Source organism: Capricornis sumatraensis, chromosome 3 (genome assembly GCF_032405125.1).
Source record: "Capricornis sumatraensis isolate serow.1 chromosome 3, serow.2, whole genome shotgun sequence".
In the NCBI taxonomy this organism is placed as follows: domain Eukaryota; kingdom Metazoa; phylum Chordata; class Mammalia; order Artiodactyla; family Bovidae; genus Capricornis; species Capricornis sumatraensis.
The window spans coordinates 142,407,337-142,429,700 of record NC_091071.1 but is presented as its reverse complement, the minus strand read 5'-3'; the positions used below and the strand labels follow the sequence as shown (position 1 = coordinate 142,429,700).

The 22,364-nt window shown below is 35.0% G+C and overlaps 1 protein-coding gene across 2 annotated transcripts in view; it reads left to right on the top strand.

Annotated features, from left to right (window-relative positions):
* The window catches only part of KANSL1L (KAT8 regulatory NSL complex subunit 1 like), a 94,178-nt gene that overhangs the window by 10,235 nt on the left and 61,579 nt on the right, over positions 1–22,364 (top strand). For both annotated transcript variants that reach the window (XM_068969250.1, XM_068969249.1), the window contains exons 2-4: positions 12,261–12,402; positions 20,324–20,521; positions 22,162–22,283. In XM_068969250.1, coding sequence (XP_068825351.1) covers positions 12,261–12,402; positions 20,324–20,521; positions 22,162–22,283 — 462 coding nt within the window. The remainder of the gene's footprint in view (positions 1–12,260; positions 12,403–20,323; positions 20,522–22,161; positions 22,284–22,364) is intronic.

Sequence of the window (22,364 nt, the reverse complement as noted above, 5' to 3'; positions counted from 1 at the left end):
ATTTCTGCTTTATTGACTATGCCAAAGCCTTTCACTGTGTGGATCACAATAAGCTGTGGAAAATTCTGAAAGAGATGGGAATACCAGACCACCTGACCTGCCACTTGAGAAACCTATATGCAGGTCAGGAAGCAACAGTTAGAACTGGACATGGAACAACAGGCTGGTTCCAAATAGGAAAAGGAGTACATCAAGGCTGTATATTGTCACCCTGCCCATATAACTTATATGCAGAGTACACCATGAGAAACACTGGGCTGGATGAAGCACAAGCTGGAATCAAGATTGTCAGGAGAAATATCAATAACCTCAGATATGCAGATGACACCACCCTTATGGCAGAAAGCAAAGAAGAACTGAAGATCTTCTTGATGAAAGTGAAAGAGGAAAGTTAAAAAGTTGGCTTAAAGCTCAACATTCAGAAAATGAAGATCATGGCATCCGGTCCCATCACTTCATGGGAAATAGATGGGGAAACAGTGGAAAAGTTGGCTGAGTATTTTTTTGGGCTCCAAAATCAATGCAGATGGTGACTGCAGCCATGAGATTAAAAGACGCTTACTCCTTGGAAGGAAAGTTATGACCAACCTAGATAGTATATTCAAAAGCAGAGACATTACTTTGCCAACAAAGGTCTGTCTAGTCAAGGCTATGGTTTTTTTTTTCCAGTAGTCATGTATGGATGTGAGAGTTGGACCATAAAGAAAGCTGAGTGCTGAAGAATTGATGCTTTTGAACTGTGGTGTTGGTGATGACTCTTGAGAGTCCCTTGGACTGCAAGGAGATCCACCCAGTCTATTCTAAAGAAGATCAGTACTGAGTATTCATTGGAAGGACTGATATTGAAGCTAGAACTCCAATACTTTGGCCACCTGATTCGAAAAGCTGACTCATTTGAAAAGACCCTGATGCTGGGAAAGATTGAAGGCAGGAGGAGAAGGGGACGACAGAGGATAAGATGGTTGGATGCCATCACCGACTCAATGGACATGAGTTTGGATAAACTCCGGGAGTTGGTGATGGACAGGGAGGCCTGGCATGCTGCAATCCATGGGGTCACAAAGAGTCGGACATGACTGAACAACTGAACTGAACTGAACTGAACTGTTTTCATTTTTGGAGGTGCTAATGTAAATAGTAACATGTTTTAAATTCAAATTCTGCCTCTTCTTTGCTAGTGTATGAGATAGCAATTGACTTTTTTATATCAACTTTGTATCCTGCAACCTTGTTATAATTGCTTATTAGTTGTAGGCTTTTAAAACATGATTCTTTTGGATTTTTCCCATAAATAACCATGTCATCTGTGAACAGAGAGTTTTATTTCTTCCTTACAAAACTATGTATCTTTTATTTCCTTATTTTATTGCATTAGCTATAATTTCCAGTACCTAGTGTTGAGAAGGACAGATGAGGGAATATCTTGTCTTGTTCCAGAAATTAATGGGAAAGGTTCTGCTGTCTTACAGTTAAGTATGTTGTAGCTGTAGACATCATACAATTTGGTAGACAATTTTGGTAGACAATTTTAATCAAGAGAAGAAATTCCCTCTACTCCTCGTTTACTTTGCGTTTTCGTTGTATGTGTTGTACTTTCTGAAATGCTATTTGTGCAACTATTGGTACATTCGTGTGATTGTTTTCTTTTTGATGTGATATAATGATGTGATAATGATATGATCATGTAATGCCTGTTGATGTGATGGATCACATTAATTGATTTTGAATGTTGAACCAGTTTTGCATACTGGAATAAATCCCACTTGGTTATGGTATTTAAGTCTTTTTATACATTGTTAAATTCAATTTACTAATTTTTGAGGTTCTTTGTGTCTGTTTTCATGAGATTGTAGACATCTTGTAACAGCTTTATCTGGTTTTAGGGTATTGCTGTCTTCATAGGTGAGTTAGGAAATAGTTCCTCTGCTTCTATTTTCTGAAAGAATTTCTAGAGAACTGGTAAAATTTCTGCCTTAAATTTTTGGTAGAAATTGTCAGTGAACTCATTTGGACCTGGCAGTTTCTGCTTTGGGCAGTCATTAATTATTGATTTAATTTCTTTAACAGATACAGTCCCATTCTGACTGTTCATTTCTTCTTTTTTGCAATTTGGCAGATTGTACTTTTCAAGGAATTGGCCCATTTTCTCTAGGTTATCAAATTAGTGGACTTAGATTTTGTGTTTTCAGTCTCATTTGATTTCTGCTTTGATTTTTATTATTCCTTGCACTTACTTTGGATTTAATTTGCTCTTTTCTGATTTCCTAAAGATTTCTCTTATTTTCCAATATATGAATTTAATGCTGTAAATTCTTTTTTTCTCTTATGCTATTCATTGTAAGCACTGTTTCCACTGTATCCCACAATTTTTTTGCTTTTCTTTAATTTTTATTTATGTTTTTAATTACAAAAGTGATAATATCCCACAAATTTTGATGACTTGTATTTGCATATTCATTTCATTCATAGCATTTTAAAATTTCTAATGAGGTTTCTTCTTTGTTTACATGTTAATTAGAAGTGTGTTGTTTAATCTCCAAGTATTTTGAGATTTTCCCGTTAACCTTTCTGTTAATGATTTCTAGTTTAATTCCTTTGTGGCCTAAGAGCAAACATTATATAAGTTCTGTTTTTTTAAACTTGTTAAAGTGTGTTTTATGACCCAGAATGTGATCTCTTTTGGTGAATATTTAATGTTATCTTGAGAAGAATGTGTAATCTGCTGTTGTTGGATGAAGTAGGATATAGATGTCAATTATATCCAGCTATTAATAATTACTGGTGCTGTTGAGTTCACCTCTGTCTTTACTGATTTTCTGCCTGTTGAATCTATGCATTTCTGATAGAGGGAATGTTAAAGTCTCTGATTATAGTAGTGGGTTTATCTATTTCTTCTTGCAATCGTCTGTCAGTTTTGCCTCACACAGTTTGATGTGAGTTTGTTGTTCTTGTTTCGTTGTTAGCATTGAATACACATTTAAGATTGTTACCTTCTCAAAGTATTATTATTATCTAATACCCCTCTTTATTCATGATAACATTCTTGCTGTGAAGTCTGTCCTGTCTGAAATTAACTTAGCTACTCCCACTTTCTTTTTTTTATATATTTATGATATTTACTTATTTTGGCTGCACTGGGTCTTTGTTGCTGCCGTTGGGCATTCCTCTAGTTGCCGTGAGCGAGGGTTACTGTCTGGTTGTGGTGCATGGGTTTCTCATTGTGGTGGCTTCTCTTGTAGAGAGCAAGCTCAGTAGTTGTGGCCCATGGACTTAGTTGCCCTGCAGCATATGAGATCTTCTTGGAACAAAGATCAAACCTTTGTCCCCTACATTGGCAGGCAGACTCCCAACCACTGAACCACCAAGGAAGTCCCTCCAACCTTCTTGTGTTTAGTGTTAGCATAGCCTAACTTTATCTCTTCAGTTTAGGTTGTTTTTTTTTTTTTAGTATAGCAGTTATTTATTAGTGAGATTAGTGGTCATGATTCTCCCTTTGACCTATTAGCCTTCCACACACACATACACACACACACACACACACACACACAGACAAAAACATTTTTTAAAAATTGAAGTGTAGTTAATTTACAATGTTGTGTTACTTTCAAGTGTGCATATATATGTCAAGTGTGTATATGTATATATATATATATCGAAGTGAAGTCGCTCAGTCATGTCTGATTCTTTGCAACCCTGTGGACGGGAGCCTAACAAGCTCCTCCGTCCATAGGGTTTTCCAGGCAAGAGTACTGGAGTGGGTTGCCATTTCCTCCTCCAGAGGATCTTCCCAACCCAGGGATCGAACCCAGGTCTCCCACATTGTAGGCCTATGCTTTACCGTCTGAGCCACCAGGGAAGTCTATATATATATATAAAAGATTATTTTCCATTATAGGTTGTTATATAGGTATGTTATAGATTGTACCTTGAAAGGTATAATCTGCCAAATTGCAAACAAGAAGGAATAAGCAATCTTAATAGGGCTGTTTATATATTGTTAATTTAAGATACTGAATATAGTTCCCTGTGCTATGCAGTAGGTCCTTGCTATTTACCCGTGTGGCTGCAGAGTCAAACACAACTGAGCAACTGAACTGAGTGTATATATGTTCACCCCAAACTCCCAGTTATCTCCCTGCCCCACTGCTATTCCATTTGGCAACCATAAAATTGTTTTCTGTGTCTATAAGTCTATTTCTGTTTTTGTAAATAAGTCCATTTGTATTGTATTTTCAGTTCAGTTCAGTTCAGTCGCTCAGTCGTGTCCGACTCCTTGCGACCCCATGAATTGCAGCATGCCAGGCTGCCCTGTTGTTCCACATATAAGGGATATCCCATGATATTTGTCTTGCTTTGTCTGACTTCACTTAATATGATAATCTCTAGGTCCATCCTTGTTGTTGCAGATGGCATTATTTTATTTTTTTTTTATGATTGGGTAATATTCTGTTGTTTGTGTGTATGTATAGGTGTGTGTGTGGGGGGGAGGTCTTATTTATTCATTAATCTGTTGATGTTACTTCCATATCTTGGCTATTTTAAATAGTGCTGCTATGAATACTGGGTGTATATATCTTTTCAAATGAAAGTTTTCTCTGCATATATGCCCAGGAGTGAAATTGCAGGAACAAATGGTAGCTCTATTTTGAGTTTTTAAGGATCTTACATACTGTCCTCCATAGTGACAGCCCCAATTTATATTCCCACCAACCATGTAGAAGACTTCCTGTTTCTCCACACCTGCTCCAGTGTTTATTATTCATAGACTTTTTAATGATGCCCATTCTGATTGGTGTGAGGTGATACCTCATTGTAATTTTTATTTGCATTTCTTTAATTAGTGATGTTAAGCATCAGTTCGTATGCCAGTTAGCAGGCACATTTGTATGTCTTCTTTGGGGCTTCCCTGGTAGCTCAGTGGTAAAGAATCTGCCTGCCAATGCAGGAAGTTTGATCCCTGGGTTGGGATGATCCCCTGAAGAAGGAAATGACAACCCACTCCAGTATTCTTGCCTGGCAAATCCAATGGACAGAAGAGCCTGGTGGGCTACAGTTCATGGGGTCCCAAAAGAGTTGGACATGACTTAGCAACTAAACATTCTTTGGAGAAATGTCTGTTTAGGTCTTCTGACTATTTTTATTATTTTTTTTTGACATTAAGCTGTATGAGCCATTTGTATAATTTGGAAATTAATCCCTTGTTGGTAGCATCATTTGCAAACATTTTCTCTCAGTCTGTAGTTTGTCTTTTTGTGTTGTTTATGATTTCCTTTGCTGTGCAAAAGCTTTTAAGTTTAATTAAGTCCCATTCTTTTTTTTTTATTTCCATTACTCTAGGAGACAGCTGCTTATATTTTCCTCTAAGAGTATTATAGTATCCAGTCTCTTCAACCCATTTTGAGTTTATTTTTGTATATCATGTTAGAGAATTTTCTTTTTTTTTTGAGATCGAAGCCTTTTTATTCACACAGAATGTTTTCAGTGAAAAATTACTATAAAGTAGCTTTTTCATTTAGGCACAAAGTTTTACCCCTTGAAACTGTTTGTCACTTTTATCTCATTGTGTATATCCATTTATATATCAGTGGACACTTAGGTTGTTCCCATATCTTGGCTATTGTAACCAATGCTGTTATGAACCTGGGGATACAGATATATTTTCGAGTTTGTATTTTCAGTTTCTTCAGATAAATACCAACAGGTAGAATTGCTGGATCATATGGTAGTTCTTTTTAGTTTTTTGAGGAATCTCCAAACTGTTTCCATAGTGGCTGCACTAATTTACACTACCACCAGCAGTGAACAACGGTTCCCTTTTCCCCACACCCTCTCCAGCATTTATGTATCGACTTATTAATGATGGCTATTCTGACTGGTATGAGGTAGTATCTCATAGTTTTGATTTGCATTTCTCTAATAATAACAACTGGCATCCACTGCACTACTCCTGAGTTTTGAAAATACCACTAAGAGACACCATAAGGAAAGTGAACAGTCAAGTCACAAACTGGGAATGTATTTTGAGTTTACTTTTGTATATCATGTTAGAGAATTTTATTTCATTCTTTTACATGTGGTTGTCCAGTTTTCCCAGCACCATTTATTGAAGGGACTGTCTTTTCTCCATTGTGTGTTTTTGCCTCCTTTGTGTAGACTGAACATTAGAGTATGGGTTCACTTCTGGCTTTTCTATCCTAGTCCATTGATCTATGTGTCTGTTTTTGTGCCAGAATCATACTGTTTTGATTACTATAGCTTTGTGGTTTAGTCTGAAGTCAGGGAGCCTGATTCCTTCAGCTATATTCTTCTTAAAATCATTTTGGTTATTTGGGGTCTTTGTGTTTCCATACAAATTTCAAAATGTTTGTTCTAGCTCTGTGAAATATGCCATTGGTAATTTGCCAGGGATTGCACTGAATCTGTAGATTACCTTGAGGTATGGTCAATTTTAACAATATTGATTCTTCCAATCCAAGAACATAGTATATCTTTCCATCTGTTTGTGTCATCTTCAGTTCCTTTCACTCAGAGTCTTACAGTGTTCAGAGTATAGGTATTTTACTACTTTAGGCAGGTTTATTAATAAGTATTCTTTTTGATGCGATAGTAAATGGGATTTTTCCTTACTTTATCTTTTAGAATATGGAAATGCAACAGATTATTGTATATTAATTTTGTATCCTGCAACTTCACCAGATTCATTGATGAGCTCTAGTAGTTTCCTGGTAGTGTCTTTGGAATTTTCTCTATATAGCATCATGTCATCTGCAAACAGTGACAGCTTTATGTCTTGTTTTCCATTTTGGATTCCTTTTATTACTTTTTCTTCTCTGATTATTGTGACCAGGACTTCCAAAATTATGTTAAAGTGGTGAGAGTAGGCATTCCTGCCTTATTCTTGATCTTAGAGGAAATGCTTTCAGCCTTTCATCGTTGAGTATGACATTAGCTCTGGGCTTGCCATATAGGCCTTTATTATACTGAGGTCAGTTCCTTCTAAGCCTAATTATTGAAAAGTTTTTTTTTATCATAAACGAATTTTGTCACAAACTTTCTTTGCATCTGTTGAAATGATCATATGATTTTTATTCTTCAGTTTGTTTGTGCAGTTGTCAACTTTTGTGGATAGTGAAAAATCCTTGCATCCTGGGATAAATCCCACTTGATTATGGTGTATGATCCTTTTACTGTATTGTTGGATTTGATTTGCTAGTTTTTTTTTTTTTTGAGGATTTTTCATCTATTTTCTTCAGTGAAATTGGCCTATAATTTTCTCCTTTTGTGATATCTTTGTCCAGTTTTAGTATCAAGGCAATAGTGGCCTCATAGAGTGAGTTCAGAAGTGTCCCTTCGTTTGCGATTTTTTTGTAATAGTTTGAAAATGTTTGGTAGAATTCACCTGTGAAGCCATCTTGTCCCGAACTTTTGCTTTTGGCAGTTTTAATTACTGATTAAACTTCATCACTGGTAATTGGTCTGTTCATATTTTGTTTTTTTCCTGGTTCAGTGTTAGGAGATTGTACCTTTCTGAGAATTTATCCGTTTTTCTAGGTTGTACATTTTATTGGAATATAGTTGTTCATCATAGGCTCTTATGATCCATTCTGCTTCTATGGTATCAGTTATAACTGCTTTTTTATTTGTGATTGTATTAATTTGGGCCTTCTCCCCTTTTTTTCTTGATGAGTCTGGGTAAAGGTTTATCAATTTTGTTTATATTTTCAAAGAACCAGCTTGTAGGTTCATTGATCTTTTCTATTTTTTCTTTTAGCATCTACTTCATCTGTTTCTGCTCTGATTTTTATGATTTCTTTTCTTCTACTAACCTTGAGTTTTGCTTGATATTCTTTCTGTTTGCTTTAAGTGTAAGGTTAGGTTATTTGAGATTTTTTTGTTTCCTGAGGTAAGATTGTATTGCTATAAACTACTCTCTTAGAACTGCTTTTGCTACATCCCGTGGTTTTAGATTGTCATGTTTTCATTTGTCTCTAAGTATTTTTTAATTTTCCTCTTTGATTTCTTCAGGGATCCATTGATTTTTTTAGTGCCATATTGCTTAGCCTCTGTGTGTTTGTGGCATTTTTTTTTTTCTTTCTTGTAATTGATTTCTAGCCTCATGGTGTTGTGGTCCAACAACACATTTGCTGTGATTTCAGTTTTCTTAAATTTACCAAGGCTTGCTTAGTGGTCCAGGATGTGATCTATCTTAGAGAGTGTTCCATGTGCACTTGAATGTGCATACTACTGCTTTCAGATGGAATGCTCTATAAATAACAGTTAAGTCTGGGTCATTTAAGGACTGTTTTTCCTTGTTGAGTTTCTGTGTGGATGATCTGTTCATTGATATGGCTGGGTTGTTACTGTAACCCTGCTATTTTTGAGTTGTTGTTCAGTCACTCAGTTGTGTCTGACTCTTTGCAACCCCATGGGCTGCAGCATGCTAGGCTGCACTGTCTTTCACTTTCTCCCAGAGTTTGCTTAAACTCATGTACATTGAGTCGATGATGCTATCCAACTATCCCGTCCTCTGTCACTCCCTTCTCCTCCTGCCCTCAATCTTTCCCAACATCAGGTGGCCAAAGTGTTGGAGCTTTAGCAGTAGTCCTTCCAATGAATATTCAGGTTGATTTCCTTTAGGATTGACTTGTTTGATCTCCTTGGAATTCAAGGAACTCTCAAGAGTCTTCTCCAGCACCACAGTTCAAAAGCATCAGTTCTTCAATGCTCAGCCTTCTTTATGGTCCAACTCTTACATCTGTACATGACTACTGAAAAATCTATAGCTTTGATTATTCACACTTTTGTTGGCATGATGTTTCTGCTTTCTAATATGTTGTCTAGGTTTGTCATAGCTTATCTTCCAAGGAACAACCATCTTTTAATTTCATGGCTGCAGTCACCATCCGCAGTGATTTTGGAGCACAAGACAATAAAGTCTGTCATTGTTTCCATTTTTTCCCCCATCTATTTGCTGTGAAGTGATGGGACCAGATGCCGTGATCTTAGTTTTTTGAATGTTGAGTTTTAATCTAGCTTTTTCACCTTCCTCTCTCACCTTCATCAGAGGGCTCTTATCATATTACTGCCAATTTCTCCTATTTCTATTAACAATTGCTTTATCTTTGAGGTGCTCCTTTGTTTGGTGCATATATATATTTCCATTGTTGTATCTTCTTAGATTGATCTTTTGATCATTATGTAGTGTCCTTCTTTGTCTTGTGATAGTCTTTATTTTAAAGTTTTATTTTTATGATATAAGGATTGCTACTCTGGCTTTCCTTTGATTTCTTTTTGCATAGAATATCTTTTCCTCTTCCCTCATTTTCATTCTGTATGTATTTCTAGATCTAAAGTGAGTCTCTTCTAAGCAGCAAATATATGGATCCTGTTCTGTTCAGCTAGTCTGTGTCTTTTGGTTGAAGCATTTATTCCATTTATAGTTCAGTTCAGTCACTCAGTCGTTTCCGACTCTTTGCGACCCCATGAATCGCAGCACGCCAGGCCTCCCTGTCCATCACCAACTCCCAGAGTTCACTCAGACTCACGGCCATCGAGTCAGTGATGCCATCCAGCCATCTCATCCTCTGTCATCCCCTTCTCCTCCTGCCCCCAATCCCTCCCAGCATCAGAGTCTTTTCCAGTGAGTCAACTCTTCGCATGAGGTGGCCAAAGTTAGAGTAATTACTGATATGTGTGTTCCTATTGCAATTTTGTTAATTGTTTTAATTTTTTTTCCTTCTGGTAGGTCTTTTCTTATTTTGTGCTCTACTCTTGTGATTTGATGACTGTCATTTAGTGTTATGTTTGGTTTCTTTTTTGTGTGTGTGTATACTTTTTTTGATTTTGTGGTTATCATGAAACTTTTGTATAGGAGTATATATTTTTCTATGCTTATTTTAAGTTGCTGATCTCCTAGTTTCAAACACATTTTAGGTACCCTGCATTTGTGCTCTCCTCCCCTCATAATTATTTTGATATTATATTTTGCATCTAATTATTTAGTGTATCCCTTAACTGTTTATTGTGAATACAAATTATTTCACAACTTTTGTCATTAAATATCCCTTCTAACTTTGCACATGGATTATTAAATCTTGAATCCATCCTCTGGTCTTCATTTCTTCTTTATCTCTCACCTCATTTCCAGTCTAGGCCATTTTCATATTTTATCCTGTATTTTAGTCAGAATAAGCCCTGGAGTAACAAATTAACCTTCTAATCTCAGTAATTTAGCACAGCAAAAGTTTACAGTGGCTTACATAAAGTCCCGTGTGGTGTGAGCTATGACCCTCTTCCATCTTGTAGCTGTCATACCTGCACTGTATAGCTCTAGGTGATCAGGGGGACTGAGAATAACTATATCCGTTTTGTTCACAGTCTGTTGGTCAGAACTAGTGACATGGCTCCAACCTAACTGCAGTGAAGGCTGGGATATGTAGGACAGCACATGAAATATTTAGAGGTCACATTATCTGACCTCATTTAGATTATTATAAATGGTTTTGTAAATGGTTTTATAAATGGTTTTCCTAATTGGTTTCCTTATTTATTCTCATATCCCAGTACATTATCTACCTAGCGGCTTGAGTGCTCAGAAAAAAAGTTGTATTACTATCTTGTGAATAACTTCCTTTTGGCATAAAATCCAGCACTTTACCCTCACCTGTGCGACTACTGCATGATACGGTCCTTGCCTTCTTCACTTCTTTCATGAATGGCAGTTAGTATTATTACAGTATTCATAGATAATATTTATTTTGAAAAGGCATTTTTAGTTTACCTATAGTTATGAAAATGTGATTTAAAAGTATCACATTTGCAGAATCACAGTAGTAACTATAAACGGGTAATACCAAAAGAAGTCCTAATTTATATGTCAGTCTCTGCAGTCACATTATATACAAAATTAGAGTCTGGGAAAAAAAAAAGCATTTTGAGAACACTGGTATAATAAAAATGTTATAATAAATGAATTCTATGTAGTAGAGTTATAATAATTCTGTGTCTTTGACAAGAAATGATCTCTTAAATGTTTTCCCTGGCTAAAGTTTATATGAAAGATATTTTTTATGGTTATATGTATAAAATTAATAAAGTTTAATCTTTAGAGAAGTTTTAGTTTTATAGCAAAATTGAGTTGAAAATACAGAGTTCCCATATATCCCCTGTCCCTACACAGATATGGCTTCCCTTACTGTCGACATACTGCAAAAAGGTAGTGTTTGTATAACAATCTATGAACTTACACTGACACATCCTTATCACTCAAAGTCCATAGTTTACAATAGGGTTCACTTTCAGTGTTGTGCCTTCAGTGGGTTTTGACAATAAATGCAATTTTTAGACATGTTTTTCATGAAGTTTGTGATTTGCCATTAAGTAGTTATTGCCCTTCAGTTGTAGTTTCAATTTCTTCTGTTATACTGTCTTCAGTTTCTTCCTTGGCAAGATGAAGCTCCTAATTAATTATCCAAAATACACACAAACCCTGTCTCTGCTCCCCACCCTGAACGTGATTGTTTTCTAGTTGGAATGGTTGAAATATTTTCATAAAGTAATTAATTTGTAATCTCACAAACTGTGGATTAGAGCAGTGCTTTTGCCAAAAGATAAAGGACATAAGATTCAAATCTCATTTTCAAATATTCATGAAAGAAAGACTTGATATAAATTTTTTGTCATTTCTGAACTGTGAATCCTAGGAATGAAGTTTTTAACAAACTAATTAAAATAAAGATTTATATATTTGTATGTAGCAGTGTTCCTGTTTTTGATAATTTTTGGCATTTAAAAATATTCCTATTTTAGCAATGAAAATTACATATAGTAAAATTGAGTACTGTATGGTTTGTTACATGGATTTAGATCTAGTACAGTTCAAATGACTTGTCCTATACTTGATACCTGCTTACATATAAAAGGCTCATGTAACAGTTTTTGCATGGTGTTAGTACTGACATTTTTGTTTCTTTTCCTTTGCTGATCTACTTCTGTTTCAGCCCTTGACCATTAATAAAATATTAAATAACAAGGAGATTATCCTACTAGGTACACAATATTGAATGAAAACAGGTGTTTATGGGATAAAAAGATAAGGAAATAAAATATTTGAAAAATTGATGTACCATTCTTTAATGTAATTAGATGCTTTGTAAAGAAATTTGGGATTGTATGACAAGAGTCAAGGAAGTTATTAGGCAATCTGTGTGAAAACCTAACTGTCTTTGTGCTTTAACTAGCTGTGTTTGTCTTGTTCACAGTAACTGTAGTACTGAATGGAAGTGGCTTGTAGACAGAGCAAGAGTTGGCAGCCGATGGACATGGCTTCAAGCCCAGATTTCAGAGCTAGAATACAAAATCCAACAACTAACAGATGTTCATAGGCAGATTCGTGCCTCCAAGGTATTGTGTGTTCTTCTGTTTAAAAACAAAAATACTGGTTTTAGTTTCTTCTCATCCCTCCACATAAAATAATTGTTACTAGGCTTTATAAAAATGTAATGTTTTAAGATTTGATATATTCTGTAAGTTGAAACTATTTTTAGAATTTATCACAATCATTTTATCATATCAAGCAGTTAAAGAATTTCTTTACTGGATTCCAGTTAATGCAGATGATACACATTTTTTATAAGCCTGACTTTGTTAGCATTTATTTTAACTTGTGTGAAATTCTGAGTGTATCTTATTGAAATCTCTTTAGAATTTTTTGTTTCAAGAAAAATTATAAATGCATAAAAAAGTTCTAGAAAGCAATTTAATGAATACCTGTGTACTCACCCCCAAATTTATCAAATATAAAATTTTTACTAGTTTGGGTGTAGTTTTTAGAATAATAAAGCATTACTTTACAGCTGGAATATTTGTATAGTCCTTCCTGATCCAATTGCCTTTCTCCATGCTACTGATTCCAACATATTCCTTAAAATTTGCTTTTATATTGGTGTGTAGTTGATTAACAATGTTGTGTAGTTTCAGCTGTACAACAAAGTGTATCAGTTATACATACGTATACATCTATTCTTTTCAGATCCTTTTTCCTTATAGCTTATTACAAAATATTTCATATAGTTCCCTGTGCTATACATATGTCCTTGTTGATCAACTATTTTATGTATAGTAGTGTGTATATGTTAACCCCAAACTGAATTATCCCTCCCCCTTTCCCCTTTGGTAGCCATAAGTTTATCTACATCTGTGGGTCTATTTCTGTTTTGTATATGAGTTTATTTGTGTTGTTTTAATGAATAATAATGAAATAACGCAATTTGCAGCAACAAGGATAGACATAGAGATTATCATATGAAGTGAAGTAAGCCAGACAGAGAAAGACAAATACTTTATTATATCACTTGTATGTGGAATCTAAAAACACATACAAGTTTTGTGAGAAACCATATTCTATATAGTGAAACTGGACATAATGGAGATAATATTGTAAGGTTGATGCTGGCTGGTCTGAAACAAAAAAAAGCTGAGAAGGGAAGGAAATAGAGTCCTCAAACCATGTAGTTAATCCCACCTAGGGTCTGCACATCAATAACGATTATTGAGTTTTAAATAAAATATAGTTGATTTCAATATAATACAATATGTGGAATGATATGTGGTTTTAATAAGATATGCTGCTGCTGCTGCTAAGTTGCTTCAGTCGTGTCCAACCCTGTGCGACCCCATAGACAGCAGCCCACCAGGCTCCGCCGTCCCTGGGATTCTCCAAGCAAGAACACTGGAGTGGGTTGCCATTTCCTTCTCCAATACATGAAAGTGAAAAGTGAAAGTGAAGTCGCTCAGTCGTGTCCGACTCCTGGTGACCCCAAGGACTGCAAGCCTACCAGGCTCCTCCATCCATGGGATTTAGGTGTGGCATAGAGAGAGTGCTTAACTCTGTCTTTAAGGGTGTGCATATCAGAGAAAACATCAGTAAACGGGTGATGCTTTAGTATGACTTTGGAAGATAAATAGTAATTTGCTTAATGAACCTATGGAACTGAAAAAGGAGTTTCGTAAAGAATTGAAGGCATTAAAAAACTGAAAATAGAACTGCCATATGACCCAGCAATCCCACTGCTGGGCATACACACTGAGGAAACCAGAATTGAGAGAGACATGTGTACCCCAGTGTTCATCACAGCACTGTTTAGAATAGCAAGGACATGGAAACAACCTAAATTAGTCCATCGGCAGACAAATGGATAAGAAGGTTGTGGTACATATACACAATGGAGTATTTATTACTCAGCTGTTAAAAAGAACACATTTGAGTCAGTTCTAATGAGGTGGATGAAACTGGAGCCTATTATACAGAATGAAGTAAGTTAGAAAGAAAAACACCAATACAGTATATTAACATATATGAAATTCAAAAGATCGTAACAATGACCCTATATGTGAGACAGCAAAAGAGACACAGATATAAAGGACAGACTTTTGGACTCTGAGAGAGAAGGCAAGGGTAGGATGATTTGAGAGAATAGCATTGAAACATGTATATTACCATATGTGAAATAGACCACCAGTCCAAGTTCGATGCATAAAGCAGGGCACTCAAAGCCAGTGCACTGGGACAACCCAGAAGGATGGGATGGGGAGGGAGGTGGGGGGGGGGGGGGTTTAGGTCGGGGGGGACACATGTACGCCCATGGCTGATTCATGTCAATGCATGGCAAAAACCACCACAGTGTTGTAAAGTAATTAGCTTCCAAATAAAATAAATAAATTAATATTAAAAAAAGAATTGAAGGCATATAACAGCATGATCTGTTTTAGGAATGACAAATTAGTATTGTATTCAAAAAAGCAGAAAGTATGAGTTGTTCAGGGATGGGAGAAGAAGCTAGGCAAGTCATGAATATTGTTTAATACTTTGTAAAATTTGGTGGTGATGTTTGTAGGAAGGTGGATAGAAGCATAGACTTAAAACCTTAGGCTTACCCATTCTGTCTATTGAATTTGATGCAGCTGTGTTCAGGAATAATTTCTTGATGCAAGTCCTGTTCAGTTTGTTTCTCATTTTTAACCATCTTCAGCTGGGCCTTAATTGTGGCTATCTCCCAATCCTTTCAAGATCACCAAAAAAGTTCTCTTCTTTGATCATTTTCTCCAAAAGATGTCACAAGTGTTTTTTATAGCCAGTAGAGTTCTAAGAACAAATCAAGTTTAAAGCAATTTGGAAATTTCCAAGAAAATTATTCCTAGTTGAATTGATAACTAAGTTTTTTATATCTGAATCTAGACAGTCTGGTTCATTTTGCTTTGACTTGAGAAAGGTTATTTTAATATTCTGTGTTCTAAGCAGTGCTTTATACTTGTTTAAACATTTTTTGAATTTTGGTTATATATTTATATAATATATATATATATATATATTTGTAGTCAAGTATTTTAAGGTAATAAATCTTTCCAGCAATAATATGGCTTTTATATGGCTTTAAATTTTTTCTTGGTTCAAGCTAGGTGTGTGTCTGGCCCTTTGTTCCCATAAGAGTCAGATTATGTTTATTTATAGAAAATGTCATTATAATTATGCCATCAAAATACATATTTCTTTACTTTGGTAGTTTCACCTTATCTTTCTTAGAAATTAATCAAGATATTTAATTGCTTATTTATGTGCAGGTTAGTTGATTCATTAACTATTATATTGAATAGGCAAAACAACTTTTTGCTCTTATATCTTCTTGAATTATTGTAGTTCAAAAATTGAGAAGAGTGGTTTAATGCATTGTGAATGAAGCAGAACTTTTTATTTATTGTATATTGAAAGGGGAAAAAACCCTTCTCAGTTAGAGATAAGGAGAAGGGAAAGAAATTGAGATGCTCTTATAAATAGCATTTTTAATTTTTAAATTAATTTATTTTAATTGGAGGATAATTACTTTACAATATTGTGATGGTTTTTGCCATATACATCAACATAAATTGGCCACGGGCATAGATATGTCCCCCCATCCTGAACCCCCCTCCCACCTCCCTACCCACCCTGTCCCTCTGGGTTATCCCAGATCACCAGTTTTGCGTGCCCTGCTTCTTGCATGGAACTTGGCACTCATCATCTACTTTACATATGGTGATGTACTTGTTTTAATATTCTCTCAAATCATCCCACTCTCACCTCCTCCCACTGAGTCCAAAAGTCTGTTCTTTACATCTGTGTCTTTGCTGCCCTACATGTGGGATCATCATTACCATCTTTCTAAATTCCATATATGTGTGTTAATATTACAGTATTTGTCTTTATTTTTCTGACTTACTTTACTCTTTATGATAGGCTCCAGTTTCATCCACCTCATTAGAACTGACTCAAATGTGTTCCTTTTTACAGCTGAGTAATATTCCATTGTGTGTATGTACTATAACTCCCTTATTTATTCATCTGCAAGTGGATATCTAGGTTGCGTCCATGTCCTACCTTATAAATAGCTTTTTGAAATAAGTGTTACTGTGTATCTCTGGTCAGGAAACACACAGTGTTTTCATAGGGTAAAGTAAGGGACAGATGACCTAGAGTGTGTCATTGCCCATTCTTTGACACAGTCCAGATGGTGTAAATTTTGCTTCAATTTTTAGAAGAGTATTAGCAACATCCCTTCCTTGTTCTTGCAACAATTTTGTCAAAACATGACAGCTTCAGTATTTCTCATATTCTCTGCTCCAGCTTTTACTTAGACAGTAGCTTCTTTTCACTTGAATTTTTTTAAAATAATTTTTCTTAGTTGGAGAAACTGGCTAAATTATATTAAATAACTTCTCTTTTAGATTTCTTCTGTTATCCTATAATAGGGTCTTCCACATCTTAAATTGTATTTCATTTTTAAAATTTTCATTTAAGTTTTTGCTTAAAATTAGTTTTATTTTATTTTAAATTTTTTCATTTAAGTTTTTGGTTAAAATTAGTTTTGATGACTTTATATAAAATGTCATTGATGAAACCATGCATCTCAGATGGAACTTGAACCCACAGGCCAGGATGAAAACCTAGCCAGAACCCAGACTGGGAATTGAACCCACTGTCTTTAAATTGAGATCACACCTGATCTCAGGACTTAATGACACTCAGGTTCTTGATGTCTCATCGCAGAAAGAATTTAGTGAGAGACAAAGTGATAGGTAAGAAGTGGATTTATTTAGAGAGAAACACACTCTACAGACAGAGTATGGGCTGTCTCAGAAGGTGAGAGGCCCTGAAATGTGATGTGCTTAGTGTTTATGGGCTGGGTAATTTCATAGGCTAGGACATGGGAGGATTAGTCCAACTATTTAGGGAAAAGGGATGGAGATTTCTAGGAATTGCACTATGCCCACTTTTTGACCTTTTATGGTTCACCTCAGAACTGTCATGGCACTGGTGGGTGTGTCATTTAGCAAGCTAATGTATTACCATGAGCATATAAGAGGCCCAAGCTCCACTGGAAGTCAAATATTCTACCATCTTTGGCCTGGTTGGTTCTAACCAATTCTTGTCTTGTCCTATGGGTGTGTCGTTCTTTTGAAGGTTGTGCCCTGCCCACTTCCTTCCTGTTAAACTGAGGCAATTGTTTATATTTTCACATTATGTCATCTCTAATGAGGAATCTGGGAGTGGAAGTGGGGATCTCTCTAGTGTTATTATCAGGAATGATTGTCATCTTTGAGCAACTGATTTGCTTTCCTCTTATGCTAGAGTTTTCACTTGTCTCAGTTAACCCAATTTATCCTTCTAAAGAAATGTTGTGTTTTTATTTACCTTATTTTATCTATCATTAGACTATTTTCCTGATTTAAAAAAAGAAATTCAGATTAGCAAACATTGTAAAATAACCATCATGGTACCCCAACACATATATTCTTTTCCTGATTTTTAAAAACAGAAACTTATCTCTGCAATATCTCCAGAGGATTTAATCTTCTTTACTTTCTTCTCTGTTCTTGGCTATGGCAGAGAAAAATTGTGGGCCATTCTTATGTTGTGAGAGTTTTGTCCAGGGCAACAGTTTAAGAGAACAAAATGGGTTATGAAGTTGGCTATGAGTGATTCCCTTGCTGAATTTTTAAAATGTTTTTCTTAATTGAATTAACAATAGCAGGCGTTCTGCTTATAAAAAGGTAGTATTTTAAAGGTTTGGAAATTGGACTTTTGAAATTCAGAATCAGTTTTTTCCTAGAAACAATATTGTAAGTAGGGATAATAAAATCATGGTAATTCACAGCAGCCTGGCCCATAAGATAAACTGTAATAAAAACAAATGAAATTATGAATAATATAGTAAAAATTTATATTTCTTTTGTATACAGGTACTTGTGAAAAACCTGCTAGAGATTTGTACAAATTTTGGGTAGATATTTCAGACACTTTCAAGAACTTTTGAGGTTGATGATACTATGTCTGTCAAATCTAATTTTTAAGATATCAAGTAAAACAGAAGCTACTTTTAAATACATTTCTTGAGATTTCTAGAGAGCCATATTTGTGCATTCTATAAAAAGTCATTGAAGTAGGATCAACAGTTGGATTATAAAGTTTTATCTTTATAAAAGTTACTAGTGCTGTTAAAGTATAGTTTAAGAAATGTTACTTTTACTAAGCATCATTTGTAATATATTACTATAAAATACTAAAATGGATACTTAATACAGTATCTGAATATGTTAATTCTAAAGTGATATATTCTCTCAACTATAGTGTAAACTAAGATTACTGATATATAACAAATAATCTATAAGTAGTTTCCACCCTATGTATAGCACTTATACATGATATAAGCTAGCCCATGGCAATTTAATTTATCCCATCTTGAAATGCTGTACACTTGTATTATTGTTTTAGTCTGTTTTCATTTCAAGAATATAATATTTTAGCCATATTAGGCATTTAATACCTCTGCAACTAGCCTATAGGAACTTATTGATATTTTGCCAGAAAAATAGTAATATACACATATGCACACAATATACACACACACACTTAAATGTTTCATAATAGTATGTATTATTTGCAGGGGCAAGTGTAATAAAAGGGATAGGAAGGGAAGAAATACTCTGATGAGAACTATGGAACGATTCAAATGACACTTGTGCACTCCTTCTTCCCCTTTCTCTCATTTCTTTGTTACTTCTAAGGGACCTAGGATAAGGACAGTTGGAGTGAAGAAGATAGAGAATGGGGGAAGAAATTCAGCAAGCCAGTTGAGTAGTATGTGTGTGTATGAATGGTAGGCGGGGAGTACAGAGGCAGCTAGATCCCTACTCATTTCTCCAGTTACTTACATTTCAGAAAATACCCCTTAAAGTTGAAAATTTGTGTCTATATTATTAATCAGTCTACTCTGTAAGCAAAGAGAACTTGATTAGTTTAGAGAGTACTTTTTCTCAATAGTACAGTCCTATCCATGGTTGCTGGCTGGCCACAACAGTTTTGGGGTTGTTTAGAATGCTCTGAAAGGAGTTAATATAAAGTTAGATTATTGTTTGGATGTTTGTAAGTTTGATAATTTATGAAATTTGTTGTTGTCCAGTCACTCAGTCTTGTCCAACTCTGCGACCCCATGGACTGCAGCACTCCAGGTTTCCCTGTCCTTCACTATCTCCTGGAGTTTGCTCAAACTCATGTCCATTGAGTCGGTAATGCCATCCACTGTCTCATCCTCTGTTGTCACCTTCTCCTCCTGCCTTCCATCTTTCGCAGCATCAAGGTCTTTCCCAGCATCAAGGTCTTTTCCAGCATCAAGGTCTTTTCCAATGAGTTGGCTCTTTGTATCAGGTGGCCAAAGTATTGGAACTTCAGCATCATTCCTTCCAACTTTTTCTTTATTCTGAATGTATCATGCTTTTAATGCTAGTAACTAAAACCAATAAGAAAGGCAATTGCTTGTATATAATTTATGACAGTACTTTACAATGCTAATCCATCAAACATATACATGTTATTTTAGTTTAGATCAGTGACTTTTTTACAAAGTTAAACTAGTACTTCCGTCCAAGTTTGATGCATGAAACAGGGCACTCAAAGCTGGTGCACTGGGACAGCCCTGAGGGATGGGACAGGGAGGGAGGTGCGGGTGGGGTTCAGGATGGGGGACACATGTACACCCATGGCTGATTCATGTCAATGTATGGCAAAACCACTACAATATTGTAAAGTAATTAGCCTCCAATTAAAATAAATAAAATAATTTTTAAAATGTTAACACTTCCAAAAAAAAAAAAACAAACTAGTACTTCCAACTGTCTGTTTTCTGATTTCCAGGGAATGATAAAAAGCATGGTTCATGTGCATTGTAACATTAAAGTTCTTCCAGCAATCAGTTTGTTTTCATTGCAGACTCTTTAATTGCTGTTTGTCTAGGGGATAGTGATCCTAGAAGAATGTCGACTTCCAAAAGACATACTGAAAAAGCAAGTACAATTTGCAGACCAACCAGCTTCCTTAAACACTTCTGGGACTCCCCAGATTCCTCAAGAGAGTCAAGATCCTTTACCAGAACAAGATTTTGAAATGTCACCAAGTAGCCCTACACTACTTCTTCGCAATATAGAAAAACAGGTAATGTGAAGTATGAGTGGACTTTGAATGGATTTTGTAAACTGTTCTACTTAAATATGTTTCTTAAGAATATCAGTTTCTTAAGACATTGGTTATTGTAGTTGGTCATTTGACATTAAGTACAATTAAAATATTTAGTATATCTAGTCTAATAGTGATATAATTAAAGTTATTTAAATATAATATGTTAAGCGTTGGCACATAGCTATAGGGTGATAACTCATTATACTAGGGTTGGAAAATCTTGTTTTCTAACAAAATTGCTCATCATTAAACTTTTTTCGTGGAGAAAGACCTGGGGTACCACTTAATAGATCTGAGTGGGGTATTTGATTGACTTATTGATAGAAGGTTTTAGTGAAAGATAACATCGGAATATGGATTATTTCATTAAAAAGTGATTGTGGAAATAGTCTTAATAGATCTTTGATAAATTATTTTGATTCCAAAACTTTTTCTGGTATTTAAATCCTCTTATGAATAACTCATAAATATTCAAAATAAAAAATTTTGTCTTGGGAGATGGAAATATACCAAGATAATTAGCAGTGGTTTTCTCTGTGAAATATTATTACAGGTTATTGTCTTTTCATTTTTGAAACCTCTTCATACTTTGTCCCTTTTTTCTTAATGAACTATAGTAGATTACATGTGTAATGAAAAAGGTGTCATTCTTTTGTAGAAATGTACTGTTTCCATTGATACGGCATATGCATATTATAATTGTTATATGTGATTGTTTTGTGAATATTAATATTTATGATATATTACAAATAGGCTACATGTAAATTTGGGATAAGAGTGAATGAAAATTTGGGGTATCTGAAAAAACTGGTATGTTCAAATTAGGAAAAAATTTGAGAAGGAAGCCTAAGCTTGAATTCTAGCTCCATTTATTTTCCTTTTAAATTTATTTTTAATTTGAGGATAATTGCTTTATAATATTGTGTTGATTTCTGTCATACAACATGAATCAGCCATAAGTGTGTGTGTGTGTGTTTATATATATATATCTCCCCTTTCTCTTGAACCTCTTTCTCACCCATCCCATCCTGTTCCATGTAGGTTGTCACAGAGCACCATGCTGTCCTAGCTCGACATCACACCAATTTTATAATCCTTGATTAAGCTGCTTAATCTATCTTTTCTTCAGCTTCCTCATCTGTAATTGATTTTAATAATAGTAGTATCAGTACTTTTAATATTATCTACTTTGCAGGTTAGTTGTAAAGATTAGCAATATTCTATGTTTAGTGCTTAATATAGTGCCTGGCATATAGTTGGCACTTAATAAATTATAGCTATGAGTTTGTTATTATTAATTTGGCTACCTCAAAGGAAACATTTTATAGATGGTATCAGCTGAATTTCAGTGTTTTAGAGGATAGGATGATTAGACAAAGGAACTGAGCAAAAATGGATATGGAAAAAGAGGAGTACTTAAAAATGTAGATTTATTTATAATAAATGGAAAAATTAGTAATGGTATAAATTGTCTTTATAGAGTAAAATATGTACTAAAACAAACATTTACTTGTTTACTTGTTTCATGAGAGGTTAAACTTTAATAGGCACTAAAGGTCTGAGATTTAACCATATGTCTTGTTAGCAACAATAAAAGGTTTACTATTTTCTTGCAGAGTGCACAGTTGACTGAAATCATCAACAGTTTGATTGCCCCTCTCAACTTGTCCCCTACATCATCACCCCTCTCTTCTAAATCATGTAGCCATAAATGTCTGGCTAATGGCATTTCCAGGAGGTAGGTGTCAGTGGGCTAGTTTTACTTTTCAGTTTGGCTTTGCTTATTTTATTTTGTTTTGATCTTTTAAGCATTGTAACT